Source organism: Ischnura elegans, assembly GCF_921293095.1.
Source record: "Ischnura elegans chromosome 13 unlocalized genomic scaffold, ioIscEleg1.1 SUPER_13_unloc_1, whole genome shotgun sequence".
In the NCBI taxonomy this organism is placed as follows: Eukaryota; Metazoa; Arthropoda; class Insecta; order Odonata; family Coenagrionidae; genus Ischnura; species Ischnura elegans.
Genome location: NW_025791657.1, coordinates 55,124 through 77,222, shown reverse-complemented (window position 1 = coordinate 77,222; position 22,099 = coordinate 55,124). Strand labels below are relative to the sequence as shown.

General features: G+C 37.6%; 2 protein-coding genes across 2 annotated transcripts in view; one reads left to right on the top strand and one right to left on the bottom strand.

Annotated features, from left to right (window-relative positions):
- Positions 1–2,140, bottom strand: part of LOC124172457 — a 70,599-nt gene extending 68,459 nt beyond the window's left edge. Inside the window, exons 1-2 of the mRNA XM_046551898.1 lie at positions 1,708–2,140; positions 1,456–1,593 (exon numbers count right to left, since the gene is read on the bottom strand). Coding sequence (XP_046407854.1) covers positions 1,456–1,593; positions 1,708–1,869 — 300 coding nt within the window. The 5' untranslated portion in view covers positions 1,870–2,140. The remainder of the gene's footprint in view (positions 1–1,455; positions 1,594–1,707) is intronic.
- Positions 2,141–2,660: 520 nt separating this feature from the next.
- The window catches only part of LOC124172184 (zinc finger protein 184-like), a 31,276-nt gene continuing 11,837 nt past the window's right edge, over positions 2,661–22,099 (top strand). The window contains exons 1-6 of the mRNA XM_046551602.1: positions 2,661–3,099; positions 3,214–3,351; positions 5,738–5,905; positions 12,466–12,585; positions 15,144–15,275; positions 16,800–16,872. Coding sequence (XP_046407558.1) covers positions 2,932–3,099; positions 3,214–3,351; positions 5,738–5,905; positions 12,466–12,585; positions 15,144–15,275; positions 16,800–16,872 — 799 coding nt within the window. The 5' untranslated portion in view covers positions 2,661–2,931. The remainder of the gene's footprint in view (positions 3,100–3,213; positions 3,352–5,737; positions 5,906–12,465; positions 12,586–15,143; positions 15,276–16,799; positions 16,873–22,099) is intronic.

Genomic DNA, 22,099 nt, shown 5'->3' with positions numbered 1-22,099 from the left:
GTTTCTTAAGACTTCTATAAGCACTCACACAAATAATTTTAACTCAGGAACAAACAAATGGTTTTCGCCACACATTTTCTGATCAAATTAATAAGAGTGGAAACTAATACATAAATGTATTTCAATACTGGAATTTAATAAACAAAAAATAAACTTAACAGCTACAGAGAATATATTTCATATCAATTTTCAATATTTTGATTTCTAATTTTACATCATTCTGATAAAATGCTTTCTCAGATAGTTGTTTTTAGACTAAAATTAATTATTAATACTTCATCATCATCATTAGTCAACAATCCTAAGATTGGTTTGACGCAGCTCTCCATTTCTCTCTCCTATCTGCTAATCTTTTCGTAGCTACATATTTATTCTCTTTTACATCCTTTATAACCTGTCCTATGTAACTCATTTGGGGCCGTCCCTTGCCCTTTTTCCCTTCCACTTGTCCTTCACTTGGTTGGTACACTTCATTTGGTCCACATTTGATCACAGCTACTTGGTTTTTATACAAAGTAGCTGGGATCAAATGTGGACCATATATTAATACTTGCCCATTATATACTGATTCATTTCACCCAACAGCTTTTCATATGAAATGCCTATCAAATGAACAATCAATTTCTTAAACTTCAGAAAAATGTTGTATAATACATGGCCTACACCTCATGAGATCATAGTCAAAGAAAAAAAGGAGTCCCCAACAATGCAATATAATGTTGGCAGCCACTTACGACTATGCTCGGCAACTGATAAACAAACTCATTTCTGGGTCTCTCACGTCTCACTCTTTAGCAGCAAATCGGCTGGGATTTGTTTGTCAATTTAATATGCTCCGGTTACCGAATCAAACACTGAAGGACTGTGGTATAGCTTAGAGGGAAGATTGCATTTTGAGTTGATCAATGATGTATGTAATTTTATATGATATGTGAGTTTATTGATGACTTTACAGGATGTGATTGTTTAGAGCACACTGAAGTTAACAACAACATAAATTTTCTTTAGTCGTCGCCACTGAAAAACATACTGGATCATAAGTAGTGCCTTGCCACGGATTAATAGATAGGAAAAACCCCTTGTTGGAAAATGAACTCGTTACACTTACATTTGTCCGTAGACCATATACGGAGCCAATCAAGCCCTGTTACTGTACATTGACAAATGCTCAATAAAATTTTGATTGTTAATATGAGTGCCTTCATAGTTCTTACTGGATTTAATGGCCTCATGCGGTTAAACTACTATACTTGTGTTGTATTGTGAACTCCAAATGTGTCACCAAGCGTTGAATCTATAACCATATTGAGCTAATCCTTACAAATTTATGATATTAATATTCAGTCCGCGTATAATTTTCTCTCTACATTTCTTACATCAGTCGACACAAACCATTTATTGTAACTTTGAAATCTCCGAAGCCTGTAAATGGGAAAAAAAACGTTAAGTACTCACCCTGCCGTAATTTCTTGGCGAAAATGTTCTCAGAACTCTGTTTGATTCCAAGCAAATCTTCTTAAAAACACTGAATTCCGTGAGTTTCTTCAAACATAGTGGACACATGGTATTGGGCAGGCCATCTCCCACAGCAACCTGATATAGCAATAAATAACATATACGTCAGAGGAATTCGGAATTATCCTGCATGACCCGAAAAGAAGTAATCTCCATTTCAACAAAATCGATTAAATGTAATGTGCCACTTACTTGTAACCCGACTAAATCATTCAGGGCTTCCTTCACAGTTATTTTACATGCTATGTTAGAAGTAAATATGTTATAATAAACACTATTACTCTTCCTACAAAGTCTGCAAAGGCCACTCTTTGAACTCCTTTCTGACTTGAAATTACCGGTGGTACGACTCATGTTTTCACTTCAACGTATCATTCAATCTTCAAATCAGTTCAATAGTCAATTAAATTATCCACACAGAACTAACAAAGATCTCAAATCCAAAACGAAAACTATATTCACTTCGATATCGTGCGAAAATGAAAATACTTTGGATTATTCAACGAAGCACCTAAAAAGCCAACAATTAATAACTCATATCCAGATATATCAACACGGAACAGCGTGGGCTGAAAATATTATCAACAACTTTCAGGCTCTTTGACACGATTACAAAATAACATCCGGGTACACAGCGTACCTTTGTCAATATAAGACATTGCTAGCAAAGATAGGTGTGGAAAATGTGGTAATCTAGTTGCCATTTCATCCGCGGAGCGCGTACCTAAAGAACAGGCCAAATATCCGCGTTCGAAGACTATTTTATGTCCATTTGATAATATGTATGAATATCTCATTTAAACGTCATCAAGGATTATTTTATTTATGGTGGAATAAAAAGTATTAGTTACTAAATGTATAATTAATAGCTCAGAAAGGAATAAGCCAAATGTGGCTCCCGCACTCCCTATTATGCATTTACAATTTTGTCAAAAAATGGATTCCAAAACTTCTTTATTCAATAATTAAAATAGAGGTTTTAAATAGAGCCATTCAAAGGCTCATGCAATGAAGCTGAACGATATATCATGTTATCCTGCGAATGCAAGTTTTCGTCATTTTTCGATGGTAGGCCTGTTGTATATGTGGTACTCTAGTGGTAGATCACGCAACTAAAGTGAGAAATCTAATGTAACCTTTCCTTGCCTGTTCTGTTGTAAACTATGGTGTCAACAGGCATGAAATTCCCTAACAAATTTTCTGTCTTCTGTATCAATAAGATTTCTTCTTCAGGTAATATTTCAATGACAGCTTTTTTCTTCCGATTTCCGTGAGTAGTCCAAAGTGTTTCCATTGCCGTACGCCATGGAAATGATAGTAATGTATTAGGCATTGGGAAATTTTAAGCGTGGTTTGTGGATGATATCTTTGATGAATGAACTGATTTAAAGATTGTGTGAGTTATTGCTGTGAAAAATGAGTGCTTTACCAGGGAATTATTCGGAGTCTTCTGAAAGGAGTTCCGAGGGTACCCAGTGCAGACTTTGCATGAAGAAAAATGATTATTATTACAACATATTCACTTCAAACGTGGCTTGCAGAGTAACTGTTAAGGATGCCATGCATGGTTTGCTCGGTTTGGAAGTAAGTAGCACGATACCTGTTATCAATTTTCTATTTCATATTGATTTCTTTATTCTGTGTTATGAGTATAATTTCAGATTCTTTCAATGTGTAGCGTGTTGATTGCTATCTTAGGTTGCTGTGGGAGATGGCCTGCCTACCATCCTGTGTCCAGTATGTCTGAAGAAGCTCACGGAATTCAGTGTTTTCAAAAAGATATGTTTAGAATCGGACGAAAAACTGAGGAAATTTTCTGGGATTAATTACTTTGGGGTGAGTAGTTTCGTTTTTTCTTATTTGAAGACTGGTGCATGCATTGTTTCCCAGAACGTAAAGTTGGAGTCTTTGGTTTGTGCCGACAGCAGTGAGAAATCCAGGTGGATAATTATATGCGGACTCATCTTATTGTAGCAGTAATTTGATAAAACTCAAAATTGTGATTGATTATTCACTTGATGCCACAACTTGAGAAATAGAAAGTTGTATGACTGCTTGAAGGTGGTGAATTCAATTTTATTTTTAAAAGTACTTTAATCAGAGATAAAAAGTGAATGGAACGTTCCATTGGATAATTGATAATATTAGGGAATTTTAAAAGCCGTCGCACAAGGTTGACGGAATAGTGAAACTAGCCCAGTTGCCCGGAAGCTGTGTTTCTGAATCTGTGACTCCGTGCGAAGTGCTTTTTACCTTGCAGTTGGTGTTTCAGTGGTGATAAGTGTAGACGTTTTGTTGCCCGGTTCAAGTACTTCTTTGTTAAACAATATTGCTAACAAAGTGAGGAATTCAAGTCGCAAATGATCTACTCAAAAGGCAATCTACCCTCTAGGCTATGACATAGTCCATTATAAAATTCTCGCTTGGGTAACCAGAGCATATTAAAATGTTCAAGGATATATCCTACATTTTTTTTCTGCAATGCGTGAGCTGTGATAGCCCTGTAGGTTATTTTCTTCATCGGTGGATAATAAAGCATGAAAAATATTATGTTTTACTTGAATTCTTGTTTATATTTCCATATGAATTCTTGAGGTTTAACTTATTTGCAATAACATACCTGCCAACGGTTATGACATTTATTTTCCATTCTCAAGGCTTATTTTATTAAAATATGCGAGGTAAAATAAATTTATAAGTGGCCCAGGGTTGAAAACTATTTTGACACTTTAAAGCATCTAGTTGCAAAGAAGTACTAAAACGTTTTAAAAATCAAAATGTAAAATTTTAAAAAAAATAAGAAAACGGATGTGAAATATCTTTTATGTATCAATTCGTTTATTTTGTTGGTCAGTTTCTTAGTAATGAAATTTATACTTTCACTTTTATTCGTGCACCATTTTTGTGTAATTTCAGTACGCTATATTTGCTAGACCCATCTATATAACTGCAGCAATAACAAGTTTTTTTCTTTATGCATGAAAAAAAAATGTTTTTAAAATTAATCTTGTAGTTAAAATTATGTTCCCTTTTTTCAAATTTTGGTGATATGGAATTCCAAGGTTGTGTTTTTATGAATGCTTGGATAAGATGTGTACAGGACTGTTTATTTGACTTAAAAGATGGCTTATGTGTTAAATTACCTTTTTAATTTTTCGAAATGATTATCCTATGTAATAGTCTTCACAGTCATTGCTAGCCATAAGATATGCTCCATTTTGTTGGGGTTGTTGAGGAAATTGTTTTGAGTAAAATTTGCACTGGGTATTTTCATTATTTTGATTTTTAAGTAATTCTATAGTTTGGGGAATGGAATGATTTTACATTTTTAAATTAATTCAGTTATTCGTATTTTGAATATGAGGTCAGAAATTGCCTTTTTGATAATGCAATGAAATATTTGTTTCAGATTTATTCTTAAATATTTTCAACTTTATGCAGATTTCTTTGGTGAAGAACTTTTTCATCCAAATTTAGAACCAAAAGAGCATGTTAGCTGTGTTCACTTTTTACTTTTTTGAGTGATGAGGTTTGATAATTAAAAAATCTGCCAAATGAATAGGTTTCATCCACCAGACTCATTGATGTGGAGCTGTCAGAATTTCTTAGGTTCTTATTTATTTTTTTCGTTTTGCCGCACACAATCCAGTGCATTGGCTGTTCAGGCATTGCTCTCTTGACCATTGTAATGGGTCCCAAGTATCTCTAACTGCTGCCCCATCTATGATGTTTTGTGCCTGTGAACATTTTTTCCTCTTTACTGCTTTACTAAAACTCTCCCATCCAATATCAGGCTGATGATTTCATACCTTTCCACCTCAGGAAGTGGCCAACATATGATATATACTTATTCTATCCCAGATTTTATTTTTGAGTATGTATGAACAAGAGGTCAATATCAATAGAAATTGATCAAAAACATATTCCACATCAATGATTCATATTTAAGACACCACTGCTGCAAACATTTATTTTCTGATTCCATGGCCCCAAGGATGTTGTAATATGGCTAAGATGTGAGTCATTACACCTAATATCTTCCTGCATAATTTGGTTTTAGTTGCTGTTTAGCTTTTGAGTTATTGATTAACAGACACCTCTCAATTTTTACGCAATAGCTTAAATGACACATTAAAAATCCTATTTAATCAATATAAGGAGTATGCTTCCTTTGTTGACACTGAATGGGGTGAGTTGTTTATCACTGTTACTATCTTCACAGAGTATCCAAGGGGATGAGGCAGCTGATGACAAGTTGGGGTCTTCTGCTGACACAAAAGACTGCATTCAAGATGTGATTGAAGGCACCTCACATCTCACTTGCTCAATCCAAACGACTGAAATATACATTCCTGTGCCAGACTCCCATCAATCCAGAGCCAATATGTTGGTAAGCTCTATTCTCATCGGCGCTGAAAACTGAGTTGAATGACTTTAATTTGTATGTAAATAATTAACTAGGTTGTATGACGAAATTACTTTTGCCCAGTGTAACTGTAGTCATTTCTATGCAAAGTCACCCTCGGTTGTGTGACTATCAGTTGTACGATGCGAGACAAAAAGTAACCACTCTAATTTATTCGTGTAAGAGTCAATCTTAGCTTTATAACACCACTTATCTTCTGAAAAAGATGTCACACATCTCATGGATGGGCCATTAGTGGACTGCCTTGATTCTACTTTCAAGCCTATAGTTTGTTTCACTATATGTACTACATTGATGACCATGGATGTGACACAGCTCCCACTCTACGATGCAGAATTTGCCCGGATTCCTATTGCCTGGAATATGCTTCTCTCTCGATACTAGTTTACTTAACATGGTATTTTTTAGGAGCATATATCAATACTCGCCGCGCTGCGCGCGCTCGTTAGGGGGCTACGCCCCCTAAAACCCCCCCGCATCCGGCTTCGCCGGCTGCCCCCGCCGGACGGCTTCGCCGTCCCATCCGCGGCGTCTCGGAACGGCTTCGCCGTTCCTCGTCAGGGGTCGGCTTCGCCGCCCAGATATCGAGGTAGCCCTGTGACGGAGACCCGCTAGTTCCTCGGAACGGCTTCGCCGTTCATCGTCGCCCTTCTTCGTGGTGGGGCGGCTTCGCCGCCCAAGGTTTACCTGGGTCCCCCCGAGCCAACGACTTCTCGGAACGGCTTCGTCGTTCCTCGCCCGTGGTCGGCTTCGCCGCCCAAAGTATACCTGTGTCCCCCCGAGCCGTAGCCACCTCGGAACGGCTTCGCCGTTCCTCGCCTGTGGGCGGCTTCGCCGCCCGAGGGTTATCGGCGACCCGCATCCGGCTTCGCCGGCTGTATATCAATATTCTTGAGTGATGAATGCATGTAGTAAGTACAAATATATAGTCAGAACTTGGTCTTCAATGGCATGCCTTGATTTCCTCATTAGGAGGAAAACATCACCACAGTAATTGTGCATTCATAGTTTGGTAACTCACTTTAGGAGACAATTTCATGGTGGAATTCTTCAAATTCTATCCATGTAAAAATAGATGCGCAGATAATAAGGGTTTTGCTGCACTCTAATGCTAATAAGTACTGAGAAAATACTTATGTGTCTGCTCCTATTGCCATGCTGTCAACATTTTTGAAATCCATTTACTTATAACGAACTCATCATCATCATCACTGGTAAATAATCCTGTTTCGTTTCATGCACCCTACACTAAATTCTCATATCAGCTAATCTTTTCACTATAATGGACTACAAATGACATTATAAATGAAGCCTCTACAGCCGGGGTTCCCAAACTTTTTTGTACCCCCCCCCCCACTACACATCAGCTTTCCATTTTGCAATACCCTATTTCCACGGTGCTGTACATTACAACTCCTACTTGAACAAGTATGTGCCTACTTCACGGTGAGTAGGTAAATTTTTTTGTTCTCTGTTGAATGCGGTAACGCAGAATGAAAAGATTCAATAATCGTACGTATGATGAAAATTAAAACAAGTATTACATGAAAAACCGATATAATTACTGGTAAAAAAATTAAACATTGTAACACATACATTTTTCAATTTAAGGAAGGTGAAACAATAGGCCTACCTACTTACAAAAACAAAACATAAAATGTAATTTAGTGATATGGTTGCACTTGCATGTTCTGGATAAGTTGACAGATCCTGGGTTGAGTTTCAGATAAAGCACAGCGTAGGTCACTTTCGGCATCAAGCTTGTTGCGGTACTTGGTTTTAATCGCCACAAGAGTTGAAAACGCTTTTTTGCACATGTATATTGTTGAAAAAGGCAAGTACATCCGAACAGCTTTCTCTAAAACTATTTCAAAGATCTGAGGAAATTATTTTTGTAATTTTTAATTATTTCATTTGGGTGTCACGCCCCCCCTGGACTTTCTCCACGCCCCCCCAGGGGGGCGCACCCCTCAGTTTGGGAACCCTTGCTCTACAGGATGGAATTTTGTATCCTTGGCATTGCCTCTTGGACTATCATGCTGCAAATACTCGCTGCATTGATAGCGTCCAAGCCACATTCTTATTATTGGTGTAAGGATTATTGTTCAAGGCTGATGATATCACAACTTTGATCCCAGCATACTTGTGGTGTCTCACAGGTAACATGGTAATGTGTCACATGATTTGCATGCATTCAACATAATTGTTGTATACTATGTGCCACAAAAAATCATTCAAATTTAGCTCAATGGCCTTTCATTGGTGAGTAAAGTTTAAAATATATTGATGTATTGTATGTCTTTTTCATGTGTACTGAATATTTCTTTCTAGTTTCACTAATATTTTAATTTTCTGCCTCATATAATGTATGCAATAGTTACATGTGTCTAACATAGACCTTGCTTTCTACCCACACTGTACTAATACTTACTTAGTCCTCATTACTGATGCCTACCTAGTACTATTGTTTTCAAAAGTATATACACACCCAGGAGTCACCCTGATGGGGTGGTATAGGTGAAAACTTGTGAGGTTGGCACGTAAAGTGACCTGCAACCATCACTCGTAAGCCACAAAGAGCTTAAAAGGAGAGAAGGGGAAGCCACTTAGCCACCAAAGCTGGAGTCAAACTCCAGGAGCATAAACCCCATCGGAATTAAGATTAGCATATGGAATCTACTGAAATATTTCACGCTCACGTTATGCCATCAGGGTGTTTTCTTACTGGATATGTGGCGAGGGTTTTTCTATATTTAGATTCATATTTGGACTGGCTATTTTATATCTACCATAAGTGGTCCCATGGCCGAGTAGGTCTATGTTGTGTTCGGTAGTTGCAGTAATGTTCTAGGAGGGTTTGAATCCAAAATTATCGTATTTTTTTTAAATTTTAAAAGGAGCGTACAGAACATCAGCATAATCTTTGCAGATGACTCAAGAATTTGTAGTACTTAATTTTTTTTTATGTCTGAAGAATTTTAACCCTTAGACTGCGAGCATGTTTTCAAATGGCCTGTTTGCCTGCTGCTGGAAAAACATTTTCCAACATGTGACCATTTCTCGACAACCTCCTCCAGTTTCCCAAATTTTGTTCATTAAGTAGCTAGAGTCCAATTGCCTTTCTCCCTTTGTGGGGACTTCTAAGGGGCCTCAACTCTCCCAGGCCATCCCTCACAGCAGGGTGTGCCTCCCAAAGTTCCCCATTCTCCTGCCCACATCATATTGTTTCCTTCCCACTCCACACTGTTAATATGCCCTCGACAAGTGGACAAATGTTCCTTATGGATACAATAGGACAAATGTCCCTGGGTAAGAAAGAGACAAGGGTTGACTTGGGTTATAAGAGTTCACTCCTTGCAAGATGCCGGGTCAGGCTAAAAGGATGAATATTTCTTGGTTCTCTCCTGCTCGGGCTTGTAGCTGAATTCAAGAACTCCCGCAGCTAAAGGGTTAACTAAAAGTAGCTTCCGAGGTAATCTGCACTACGAAACTTTTAAGATCAACTAGCTTAGGAGTGAAATGCAGAAAATAAACAAAAATCCCAAGAGCCGTTCTCTGGGGAAAATTATTAAATCAATCATATGAGCATTTCCATTGTAATTCTTCAACCAGGAGCACAAGCATGGAAAAGAATAAACCGAAAGTCAGTCTACAAAATCTGACATCAACTTTGCAGTAGCTAATTGCCGTAGCAATAAAATATAGAGTGCAAAAATCGATCATAAATATCAGGATGCAGACGTGGTCATAGGAACAGGGAGTTGGCTTACAGAGGGTATATAAGCAACAATTAAGGTTTTTCTCCTGGATATAAAACTAATGGACTCAAAAGGACAGATGGCTGAGTTTTTATAGCAGCTTAATCACTTTTACTCTGCGCCAGCCATTAAAAAACCAGCAGTTAAATAGAGAGAGTGTGGTCTTGGATAAACAACAAAACAGAAGGAAAACAGTATTCCACTACCAAATCGGTTGATAAGTCTATGAAAGGCAATAAATCATTTATCAAGTCTTTTAGTGGTAAGCCTTATTAAGTTGATGCAGCTAATAAATAATTATTGATGGTTTAAGCAATGACAGAATAATTTTTGCAACCTGTTTGCTCTTTTTAGACCTCCAAACTCCGTAGTGGATATTATTTATCAATAATAAAATATAATATCTGCATTGACTTTGAGAGAAAGGGGATCGGGTTGGTGTGGTGGCTAGAGTGTTGGCTTCCCACTTGGCGGGCTCGGGTTCAAATCCCGGCAGTGGCAGAGAATTTTCAGAGACTGCCCGATCCCTGCTTGAATGTTGTGTGGAGGACATTTCAAGCGCAACACTCCATCCGTCGGAAGGGACGTTAAGCCGTGGTCCCCTTGGCGCCTTTCGTTAAGAGCAGGCTAACGCCGACGCCGGGTTTCTCTCCACCCTTCCTTACATACCCCTTCCCTCATGGTGCAAATGACCTCAGCTGTCGGTCACCTCCTCCAAATACCATACACTTTGAGAGAAAGCAAAGGTGTATTAATGATTAAGGGAAATCGTAATCTCCCATCTCTAAATTGGGACTCATACACTGCAATCCGAATTTAAATAATAGGTAAATTAGCATGATGCTACTTAATGCACAAGCAATTCACTCAATCAAACAAGTAGTTGACAAGTCTGTGAGAGGAAATAAAACATTAGGCCGTAAGGCAGTAAGCCTTCTTGAGTTGATAAAACAAATCAATATTATAGACGTTTTAAGAGATTACATATTCATTTTTGCAACCTTAAAAATGGGAGTGGACTCGTTTGTAAAATCAAAAAGGAATATAAATTAATTTGATGAATATTACTTCATTAAATTTGTCGAGATAATTAAGCAACTGTACACTGACTTCATAGCTAAAGCTTAAAATAAAAACATTGATGTTTCATGGAAATACTTTTGAGAAATTCTGTACCAACTAATCAACTAATATATTTTGTAAAAACTAAAATTGATTGTAAAAAATTTCACTGGTAGAACAATGATATTATGTGGGTCCTTAAGAAACAGAGGCAATTGTACTACCTACTGAAAAGGTCCTATTTAACTATTATGGATGAACTAGACAAAATTGTTCATATATACATAATTGATCTATGGCACTATATTTCTTGCTGAGGTTGTCCCACTTCCCCGTGAATGGGCAGTGGATAGTTTCAACAGAAAAGTGACAGATAATGGGAAGGGTCTGGCTTTATGATTACCTCAACCTATCATGGAGGATGCGTGTCAGATATATTGGTGGCTGGATCCTGAAGAAGTGAGAATGAGTCAAAAGCTCCGAACATTAGCTGCAGGTGCAATGTGTCGTGGGCTAGTCTTCCTCCCTCATTTCTAGGGAAAATTCATGTGAGGCTTGATACGTGGAACCTCTGATACGTTCCTTAATACTTTACCCATTATGCCACTGAAATGATAATATGCTGAAGGAGTCTCAATGCCCATTATGTTCACTGTGTTTGCAGATTTCCCGACTTCATCCAAGGTGAGTCGTGGACAAATCACACTTCAGAGAATATGTGCAGCTGGATCTTCTGCTCATCCTCATAATGCAATGCATGTGATTATTTCCCCGGCTTAAGGGGCATAGAGCTTTTAAAATTTCCAGTTGTGTGAGAGTATTATTTGGGCAAAATTTGGGAAGACATGTCAATGACATCCTCAATTGTCCACTTTCAGACACCAATGAGCTGTGCGTTAATATTTTCTGCCATTGTACATATTACACTTCAGAAAATTTTGTTATTCATTCCATTCAATGGTATGATGTGGTAGTAATACCTATTACATTTCTGCTATGTTTCGGAACATTTTAAAATGGTTCATATGAGCTAGTCTCCCTTAATATGCATTAAAATGTTGAGTTATTGGTAATGATCAGCAGAAAAAATTTGGCTGCCATGTTATGTAGGGTGTATGGATTGTTCAGGTGCCCTAGTTCATATTGGGTCCATTTAGTTAAAAATTGACCGTATGTATGGTTTTTTTATGGCACATTTTTGGCAAGATAGATTTATGTTGGTGCTGATGACGTATCAATGGCCAGTTGAGCCTTTGGTGTCGACTGAGCATATGGCCTTATTCTAAGATAAACTTAAAGGAATGGTGAGAATAGTTTCATCTTTGTTGATTGATAAAATTCAGGACTTTTAAGTCCTCTCCATTAAAACGATCAAGTTGAAGGGGAGGCATATATCTGGAGCCTAATAGAAGATCTAGATGGGGGAAAGCCACCCAGTTGGGATGCAAACCTGAGACCTCTGGGTTGGAAGGTGAAGACTTCTACTGTGGCTAGCAAATGCTGAAGCATTCCACACCAATGTGTGCAGAATAAACTAGTCATGTGAAACATTTAATAGTAGTAGGTCGCTAAAATCTTACGCAAACATGCTTTTGGCTTTCATGTAAATGAGATTTAATTGTTATTACTAATGAACATCAGCATTATTATTGTCATGTATTATCCTTTTGCCTTTTTTGATTGACACTCAGCATTGTTTTCTAGTGTAATCTAAAAGAGGAGGACGAAGACCCTCTCAGCGGAGGTAATTATTCTGTGATGCACACAACAGATCCAGCCATAACATCAACTGATGCCTCAGACCCATTGGCAACGGATGACTGGGTGAGTGTACTTTTCCTTTGTTAAGTGCAGTTTTGCTACTACATAACTTCAGTCCTCCATGGAATATTCCAATATCACTGAAGACTGATTCAAGCGATCATTATTCATAATTTTTGATTGATCACATCAGCGATCACTCTTGTTTGTTGAATACAGTGATGGCTCTGAAGTGAGCGTCGAGCGAAATTTTTTTTCGATAACCTTTATTCTGTGGATTCCCATCACTTTTTCCATCACTCATTTGCTTTTTCTGTTACTTGAGCCTCATATCAGCCATTCAGAACACATACTTGTATGGAGAGATTTCAGCACTGCGTTTGACAAACAATGGTATGTCATAGACCATAAAACCGTGAATTTTGTCTTGAAACCTGAAAAATCTCACAAACTTGTTTGTAGAACTACAATTGGGGGATCATAAGAAAAATCTATGCGTGGATTTTATTTCAAGGTCAGTCATGCATTTATCTGCACACATATTCGAAGTAGAAGTAATGGCCCATGTGCCATGAAATCACAAGGCTTCACCGAATCTGGAAGGCCAGTAAAGAAGGTGTTCATTAATCCTGGTGAAATTTCAGACACTTCTTAACTTCCCTGCTATGCTGCTCTCTCTATTTTCTCACTCACAATCTTAAGCAAGCACTGTATTTTTCTAACTATAGGTCATGTCGTAAGAGATAACACTGATATTGCTGCATTTGTATTCACTGAATCTTGCGTTTCTTAAACTTTTAGTTACTGTGAGGCCCGTGATTTTCACTTGATCAGTGTTCCCGCCTAAAATGGTGAATCAACTGACCATGAATTTGACAACATTTAGACCATGAATGTCATGAAAAAACTGAATTTTATTATCTAGTTAGAGTGGGAACCCTGTGTGTCGTTCTTGAAGAAGATATTCAAAATGAGTTATTAATTGTACTGAACAGGTTGGGGGCACGCAGCTTCTCTGATTACTTACCTTTGATCACTGAACAGGTGAGGGCTCTGACTCTTCCCACTTTTGTGAACATAGATATATGTACGATGCTCACTTCTGATCAACACAAATCAGAAGGAAGGAGCATCATTGCTAGTAAGCAATCGTAAGATTGGTTTGATGCAGCTCTCCTATCTGCTAGACATTTTTTAACCCACATATTTCTTCTCTTTTACATCCTTGAAGACCTGGGCTATGAAACTCATTCAATGCCGCTCCTTGCCCTTCTTTCCTTCCACCTATCATTTTACAATTGTTTTCATCTCACTGTTATGTGTCATAATGTGGCCAACTAAGCCGTTCCATCTTTTTTTTAAGGGTTTTTGGAAAAATCATCTTTTCTCTCTCTCCTAGCTTTTCCTTGTTACGTGTACATGGTCGATCCCCTTTGACCTAGTCATTCTTTGGTAGTAATGCATTTGAAATGCTTTCTCCTTTAGACTTCTCTGCTGCTGTCAATGTCCAAGCTTCGCTTCCATAAAGAGACATACTCCATATGGTAGAAAAGCAAGTGACATTCATGTTACTTATTGTAGTAATTGGTACTCTCACACTCAGTGCTCGTGAAGTGATGATCAACTGATCACCGAGTATAGTGTGGCTAACTACACCAAATGATTTGAGTCATGATTCTTTGGTGAAATCGTACAAAATGAACAAAAGCATTCATTATGAATGATAAATTTGAAATGAAATTTGCTTGTGTTGGCTGTGGTTGGTTGCATTTCTACAAAATCAATTGATCATGCAGTTTCTAGTCGTATCTTCCAAAGAAAATTTATTCCCAAAAAAGAATTAATGTAAGGCATATTTTTATTATATCAGATTTGGATATTGTGTGAACTGTGTAGAGGAAATTATGAAGGGGACTCAGGATTTGTCCTTTACCATTTTTGAAAAGAGTATTGGATGTTGGTAGACCAGGTTGGTTGTTGAGATGGATAATTATTTTTTCCATCTGCTGATTTTGATGGAGCTTGTTGTATGTATACATTTATTACAGTATACAACTCAAATATGAGGGGAAATGAAAAACTCGTTGCATCTCACAACAGGACAGTCTGATTCAATAATTCATTCATTGTTGCAGCATGCTGCAAATGGAACAACATTGACCTACCAATATGTAAATCATCATCACTCTTCATCTAGCTAATGAAATTCACAGAATACAAATAGTTTTTGCATGAGCAGAAGTTAAGTCAATGTAATCAGTGGCAAAAACATCTTAAATCAATTCAAATTACACCCAAGTTTCAGTCACACATTCCAGCATTAGACTAATATTCATTCACATGTAAGTAGTGATTTCTTACTTGATACTAATCCTACCATTTTTTTGATAAGATGAGTGTTTTTTTTCAAAAACTATGGTAGATTGTTGTACAATTTAGTGCATAAAAATGCTACACTTAAGCTCTTTACATGTTAATGCTACAAAAGTGAATTATTTTGGTTGGTATGTACATATGTATGCTATTAATAAGAACCATAATTTTTTTGGCAAACTCACGAAGCTGTTTCTATATTTCTGTGTCCCTGTCTTTAATGATGCTGATTATGGACTCAAATGCAGACACAGGCGTCAACATCTTCCCAAGGTGAAGTGGTGGATTCTAATGGCAAAGAAACCATTGTGATAGACCTTGACTCTTTGCTGGTTTTAGCCAAGAGAGAACTATCTTCCAATGAGACTGATGCCACTGAGGTATGCATGGAATTCACATTCAATTAAATTAATGGATGAAAGTGATATTTGGGGTAATGCTGAAATTCAAGTTCTGTAAACATGGGCTACTTGATTCCAGATTTTGAAACCTTGATCATTATTTTCAAAGTTGGGCACAAGGTATTGTAACCGATGCCACTTGGCATGGTTTATGGGTAACTTAAAATCGGTGTTGACGAGGGAAAAGGTTGATGCAATGTGGTGACTGAGTATGTTTGTGGGCATAGTGAAGCATCAATGGGCTCAATTATGAAGTGTTTCACCCTCCCCCCACAACTCCCTGCTTTCCTGATTCCTGGTTTTTTTTGTTTTGTACGTGACCAGTGAAATGTCCACATTTTCCCCAACCCCTCCCTCCAAACAGCACCTATGAGCAGAGGATAGAGGGTGACAGAATCTATACCCCCTCACTCTACTAAATGAGGACATGCTTTGGCAAACCCCCCTCCCCGTAGTGAGGTTTCTAAGAAAGCCTGCTTCATTCCTGGTTTCCCCCACCTGCCTCATCCCCAGAAACCTTAACCTTTCTGGGTTATAACATATGGACGAATTTCAGCTCATGGAGACACATGGACCCTGGCTTCATTTTATTGCTAAAGGCTATGCTGGTCAGCTGAAGGTGTCATGCCTGTCATGTGGAGGAGAGTTAGAGAGAGAAGAGAATCTTGGAGGTTAGACTGAGAGGTGATGAGTGGCAAAGTAGAGGAAATAGGTGAACAGAACAGTAGATTTCCCATGCCAAGAGGAATAAGATCAACCCACAATGCCTTGAATTAAATATTCTCTCAGCCCATGATGAAAGAAGATGCAGCGACCCCGACAGCAGCCAGCGAAGGAGGTCATCCCCATGAATGACTGAGAGCCAATAAGTTAAACAGCTTTCCCACATTACATCCCTCCCATAGGCGCCGACTCCATGGGGATTGAGAGGGCCCGAGCCCCCTCAAAAATCCATAATGGGTGTGAGGAAAAAATGTGTCAGGCTTGTCGATTTTATCTGGAATGTCCAGGTATCAAGATTCGAGTTATAAGGATTCTAATGTTGATCATATGACTCTTTATAATCCTTAAAAAACATAAAACTCACTACTTAGAAAATTTCCCGGGGCAAGATCACTGGTTTGGGCCCCCCCCAATATTTTTTGTAAGTCTGCATCTCTGATCCCCCCCAAGTTAAGAAGATTCACCAAGAAGTACTCTATATCCCCCAATCAAGAATAGAAGTACTAACGGTGAAGAAATCCTGTTGCTCCACAATAGTTGTCCCTCGCCTAATTTATTCTTTTTACCCTCTTGTTTTCCCTGTGAGGGGTGCATATTTTAATATTTAGGGGAGAAGGGAATAATTAGATACTGTTTGGGATTAATGTTGGTGTTGTCACTTCATATTTTTTTGTATTCATGCCAGTGATTCATAAGAAGTGAAGATTATTGTTTCATTATTTTAAATAATTTTAGAGATGTCAGTTGTTGTTGGTAAATCTGAAATCTGCTTACTTTCAGCCTACTGGTATGGAGAGTGAGGCGCTGATTCAAAATCGCACAATGGCCATGGAGTCTATGACGGAGGCTGTGGGTGAGTGCTCTTCAGTGTTTGAAAATGACTATTCACTGAAAAGACTTGTAACTAACTCTGATAAGGGAATATTAAAAAACCGAATTTCAGAATTCAATCAAATTTTGCAAATCTCGCATGGAATTTTTTATGCATTTTTTCTATTGTTTATGTTATATAGGCCTGTTATTCTTCAATATTACCATAAAGTTCACAGAAATGTTTTTGTGTGTTCCTGGACCCCAAATCCTTGGCGTTACAACCAGGCTCCTTAACCCATTACCTCCCAGACTGTATGTAGAACTTTCAACTTAAATATTTTTATATTTCCCAGTTTATTTAGGCCTAATTAAGATGAATTCACATGAAACATTATTATATTCATCATGATAATTGATTTACATAATGTTGCGTTTATGCAACACTGGGAAAACTACGGTAAATATAAATGAAAAATCAAATATTCTAACTGAGGTTGCTTCTTTTCTTTTTTGCCTTCACTTATGATTAAATGTGTGAAAACATTCTGCGTGAAGATAAACATTGCACTATAAACTCCCAAAAGTTGTCCATTATTTGCACAATCGAGGTTTCCACTGGGACTTATCAGTATTCATTTGGATGAAATGCCCTATTCTGTATTGACGGACATGCTTGGGTATGTCATTTTTCCTACTGCATCCCACATATGCGCACCGCTTTTTATGCCAATTGTTACCAGTCTTTGTATTGGAAAGTACTTCTTGCCTCAATACAATTTTTCGATCTCAGACTGGAAGTCTAACTGAGGATTGCTTTGCCCATGACCATGATGTAAAATCGCCACACATTCACCATTGCACAAGAGAGCCCATTTATAAATAGAGGCTACCACCATTTTTTCCCCTAATCTGGATAGGGTAACATGCTGCAGAATTATCATGTATTTCTACCCCTCCCATTTCCTGATTGGAATCGTTAAGGACATTTGGCTGTGGAATTTGTTCTCTTTTCTTCTGCTTCCAGTTGTACCTTTTCGTGCTTACTATAGGTTCAATATTCCAGTAGTTTGATGCAATGGTGACGACAAAATTATCATGCCATCGAACTAAGAGAATATCTTTTCACTTGTCAAATAAAAACCGTGAAATCCCTTTTTGGTTTTTTTCCAAATCTCTTGAAGACATAACAGCACAGTTTCCCATTCTATTTTCTCCTTCTGTTCTTACTGCAAAATTACCCTTATCACTTTGAGTTCCCAACAGAATGTAATGGGTGAAGAAAGTACAAAAATACATGGTTAGATGTTTTGGAGACTTGCAAAAATTCAACAAATATAGAACAGTGGTATGGCAAAAACTGATAGAAATGGCCTGTAGATGAGGCAAGACACCACAATTTACCACCAAATCTAATTGGTTTCTTGCAGATGAGCATTTTAGCTTAGTGTTGCTCGAAATGTGGAACCATTTGCTCATCAATGGAAAACTTTTTTCGAAAAATTCCACACTGAATGCAATTTTAATTTAGTCTACTGAGGAAAGGCCTGAATTTTTCACTTTTGTCAATTTGAGAATCATCGGAGAGATGCAGATATTTTTGAATGTTATGAAATCTTTTCCGTAACATACATCACCTCACTATTAGGACACACATGCCCTCTTGATTTGTCATGTACTAGTTAGTGAGCAGTAATGGATTGTACCTCGACAGTATTAGTATCCCAATGAATTTATTTTAAATCTGCCATTCTCAGAGTAAAAATATGGTTATTTTTCTCTCTAGCATACTCATTTGAATGTTTCAAAATTAATTCAAGTGATTCTTCACTGATAAATAAGTGAATGATTTCAATTGCTGAATGGCATGCATGCTGAGTAATGAGTGTTTCTGTTGCTTTACTCTTTAAGACATTTGGGGCTCGAATTTGGGGAAGTTACTCTTATTTTTTGGATTTAGGTTACCGGTTTGCTTTCTGTATCTTTTATCTGGATGTTCACGTTAACTTGATGATTGATCTTTAGATTCTACAGGTTTAAACTGTGGCTTGCCTTGAAGCAGGTTTGAATGTATTTTAAAAGCATCAGTAATATCCTAAGGCAGAGGAATATCACCATCATTTATGACTATATCCTTCTTTGGTGAGTTCACATATTTTTAGATTCGTACCACCGCATTACTTCCCTCCCTAAGTACTAGCAGTGCAGTCACTATTTCATCAGCCGTGATGTACCCTTGAAATCATCCATATCTTTAATACTGTAATCTTTATTGGACTTACTAAGCTTATAAAATATTATACCCTACTTCTCATGTTAATTAATATTCTTCAGTTACCATCTTGACATTTCTTCCAAGGTTTACTTCTGAGGCGTAAAATTTTCCTCACTTTTTCGTCTGGATGAATTTTGTGACAACAAGCCGACCAAAAAATATTGAAATACTACTAATATGATAATTGAGAGAGTGATAAAGTAGCAATTCAAAGGACTACTTAACTGATATCTACCCAATTGAACGCAGATTCTTAGCCTTAACCATCTAAGCGCGAGAAGAAGGCACTGAGAAAAACCCAAGGTGCGAACACAGCAACACTACACCTTCTGTTATACTCCTGCTATACGTTTATAAACCTGTCATTCTATCGTCTCTAAAATTGAATGCATGAAAAGCTGAATTGAACGTCTACTAAATAACATTTCCAGCAAATGATCTTGCCGTGTACCAGTTCCACGTAGGCGCACAACAATTTTGCTGAACTAAGTGATGAAGTGTTGAATCTAAAATGCGTAGACATGACCATATGGAATACCCAATGCCATTCTCCCATTGCTTTGTTTACTCACAGCCTCTGAATACCACACAGAATACAGGGATTGAATTTCGAAATGCTCTTGAATTATTTACTGAGATTTGGAGGTGGATGGCCAGTACACTTCCTGACCACTCCAGGAAATTCTTTGTTTGCAAGTTTCAGGATAGTACTCGAACAAACGGAGAACGCATTCCTTCCGCTGCCGCACCCCGCCGTGAATGATGCGTGTATTCCGTCAAAAATACAGGGCAGTCGTTGCATTCAATCCATGCATGTAATGTGGATTAAACCAGCAGTGCAGTGCACCGTCTGTCGGATGGGACATTAAACTTTTGCCCCCTTGGCGCCATTCGTTAAGAGTTGCATAATGCCGACGCCGGGTTTCTGTCCACTTTTCATTCTGTTAATTACCCCAAGCTGATCCATTTCTGATTCCCATTGAAATCATAATCCATCTATGGGGTGGATTTCCTTCCCATTTATTAACTTAAATGTCATTCCGTCCCCACCCCTACAGAAGTCTATTTACACTCGGAATATCCTAATATACCTAGAGAGAACAAATAAAAACAAAATCGCCCTTAGAAACGTTAATATATAGCCCTTGCTTCATTTCCTACCCTTTTGAGCACATTAATTTTGAGAAAAATTAATAAAAAATATTTTTATTGAGGTAAATAAGATAAGAAAACAAAAGGAGAGGATCGAACTCCAAATTCCTACTTTAGCATTCGACCACCCAGCCACCAATGTCCAGAAGAAAGTGATAGGAAATACGTATATGCGACGTAGACTCATCTTTTTTACAATTTTCAATGGCTTTTTTCATGAAAAATTACGAGAGGTGCGCTGTTTTCCTTCGGCATCTTGAATTGATAGCCATGATCTCTCAAATCGGAAAATTTGAGCTCAGTCCGCCACCCGAAGATCGTGTATTTCCCTTGTGAGAGAAAAAGTTGCCTGCAGTAAGATTCCTCAATTAATCTTAAGGAAATATCATTAAAAATTTGTAGTACATCATTGCTTTGAAAAAGGTAATTTTCAAATTTATAAAAACATAAATAATTTTAATGAAACTTTTGACGAAAAACAGTAAATTTTAGGATATTTCAAAATGCCAGTAAACCGAAGAAAATATTATCCTGAAGTGTAGGATATTTCTAAGAACTAAAATTCCATAATTTTGCATATACGCAACATTGAGTTAACCGCTTAGTAATGGGTTTACCGCTGTACTAACGCTCATTTTCTGCAGAGTGGCTCCTATGCATGAATACCATTGACCTGTTAATGTGTAACTGCATTTCAGATTTAACTATTTGGTTATAAAACCCAAAAGGGGCTCATTCAAGGACAGCTCCCAACGGACTGTATAACCCAAGAAAATTCTATTGAATTCTGACACCCGATTGGTGGACACTCCCCTTTGAAGGATGTTGCATCTTAATTTCTCAACCATGTAACCTTTCTTTAGTTTATGTTAATAGTTCTACTGAAGAATTTAATCAGGTCGGCAAATGTCTAGCAAAATTTTCGCCATGCTTGAATGATATAAACCAATATTTGTAGCCATGTGCATTCATATGGGAATTCCAGCATACCTTACCTAACAATTTAGCCTTTGAGACTCATTAATTGAAATCAATTCCCAATAAATTAATGGTGAAGAATACTTAGCATATGATTCCAATTCCTATTTCAATTATTGCGTACATAGACATAATAAACATGTAATTTGTTGAAATGAGTGAAAATAGTGTAGTCCAATTATGACTTAATGGTACAATTTGGCTTTGATACACAACCCATCCAATTCACTGTTTTGCGCTCTTTGCAACTGTACTTTACTAGGCCTAACAGTTAATCATGGAAGAAGGGAAATTTGGAGAAAATCTGATTTGGTTAAAAAAGACTAAACCCAATATCAATACCTTTTGTGCAGAAAATTTTCTTTTGCAGAGTAATGACATAGGGTGACCACACTATGCTTACTTATTCTCGTTAGCTAAGACTTAGCTTCACCCAAAATTTTTAAAGGTGGTACAGCAAAGTAGAGGGCATCACCATCATTCAGGGTGGATATGAAAAGTTTGAATTATTTGTATGGTAATATAACGTATAACTGCTAGGTTTATTTTTTCAATAAGATGCTCTAGTGGCACTTAGTACATTGATTCACATTTTACATACTTTGAGTGCTATGAAAATTCATTCTGGACAAGAATTGAAAGGGAGGAATTGTAATAGACATTCTTACAGAGTCACTCATGAATCAGGCTTTACTGTGATTGCTTACAAGACTTAATCTATAGTCAATTCAATCTGGAATACATGCTCCACTAGTGAAACCGGAAGATGTTAGGTGGCCCTAGGATGGAGTTGGGAAGTAGTGTGGGGGAAGGCTACTGATGAGTTACGAATTGTATAGTTTATCCAATGCAGTTCCTCTTTGCA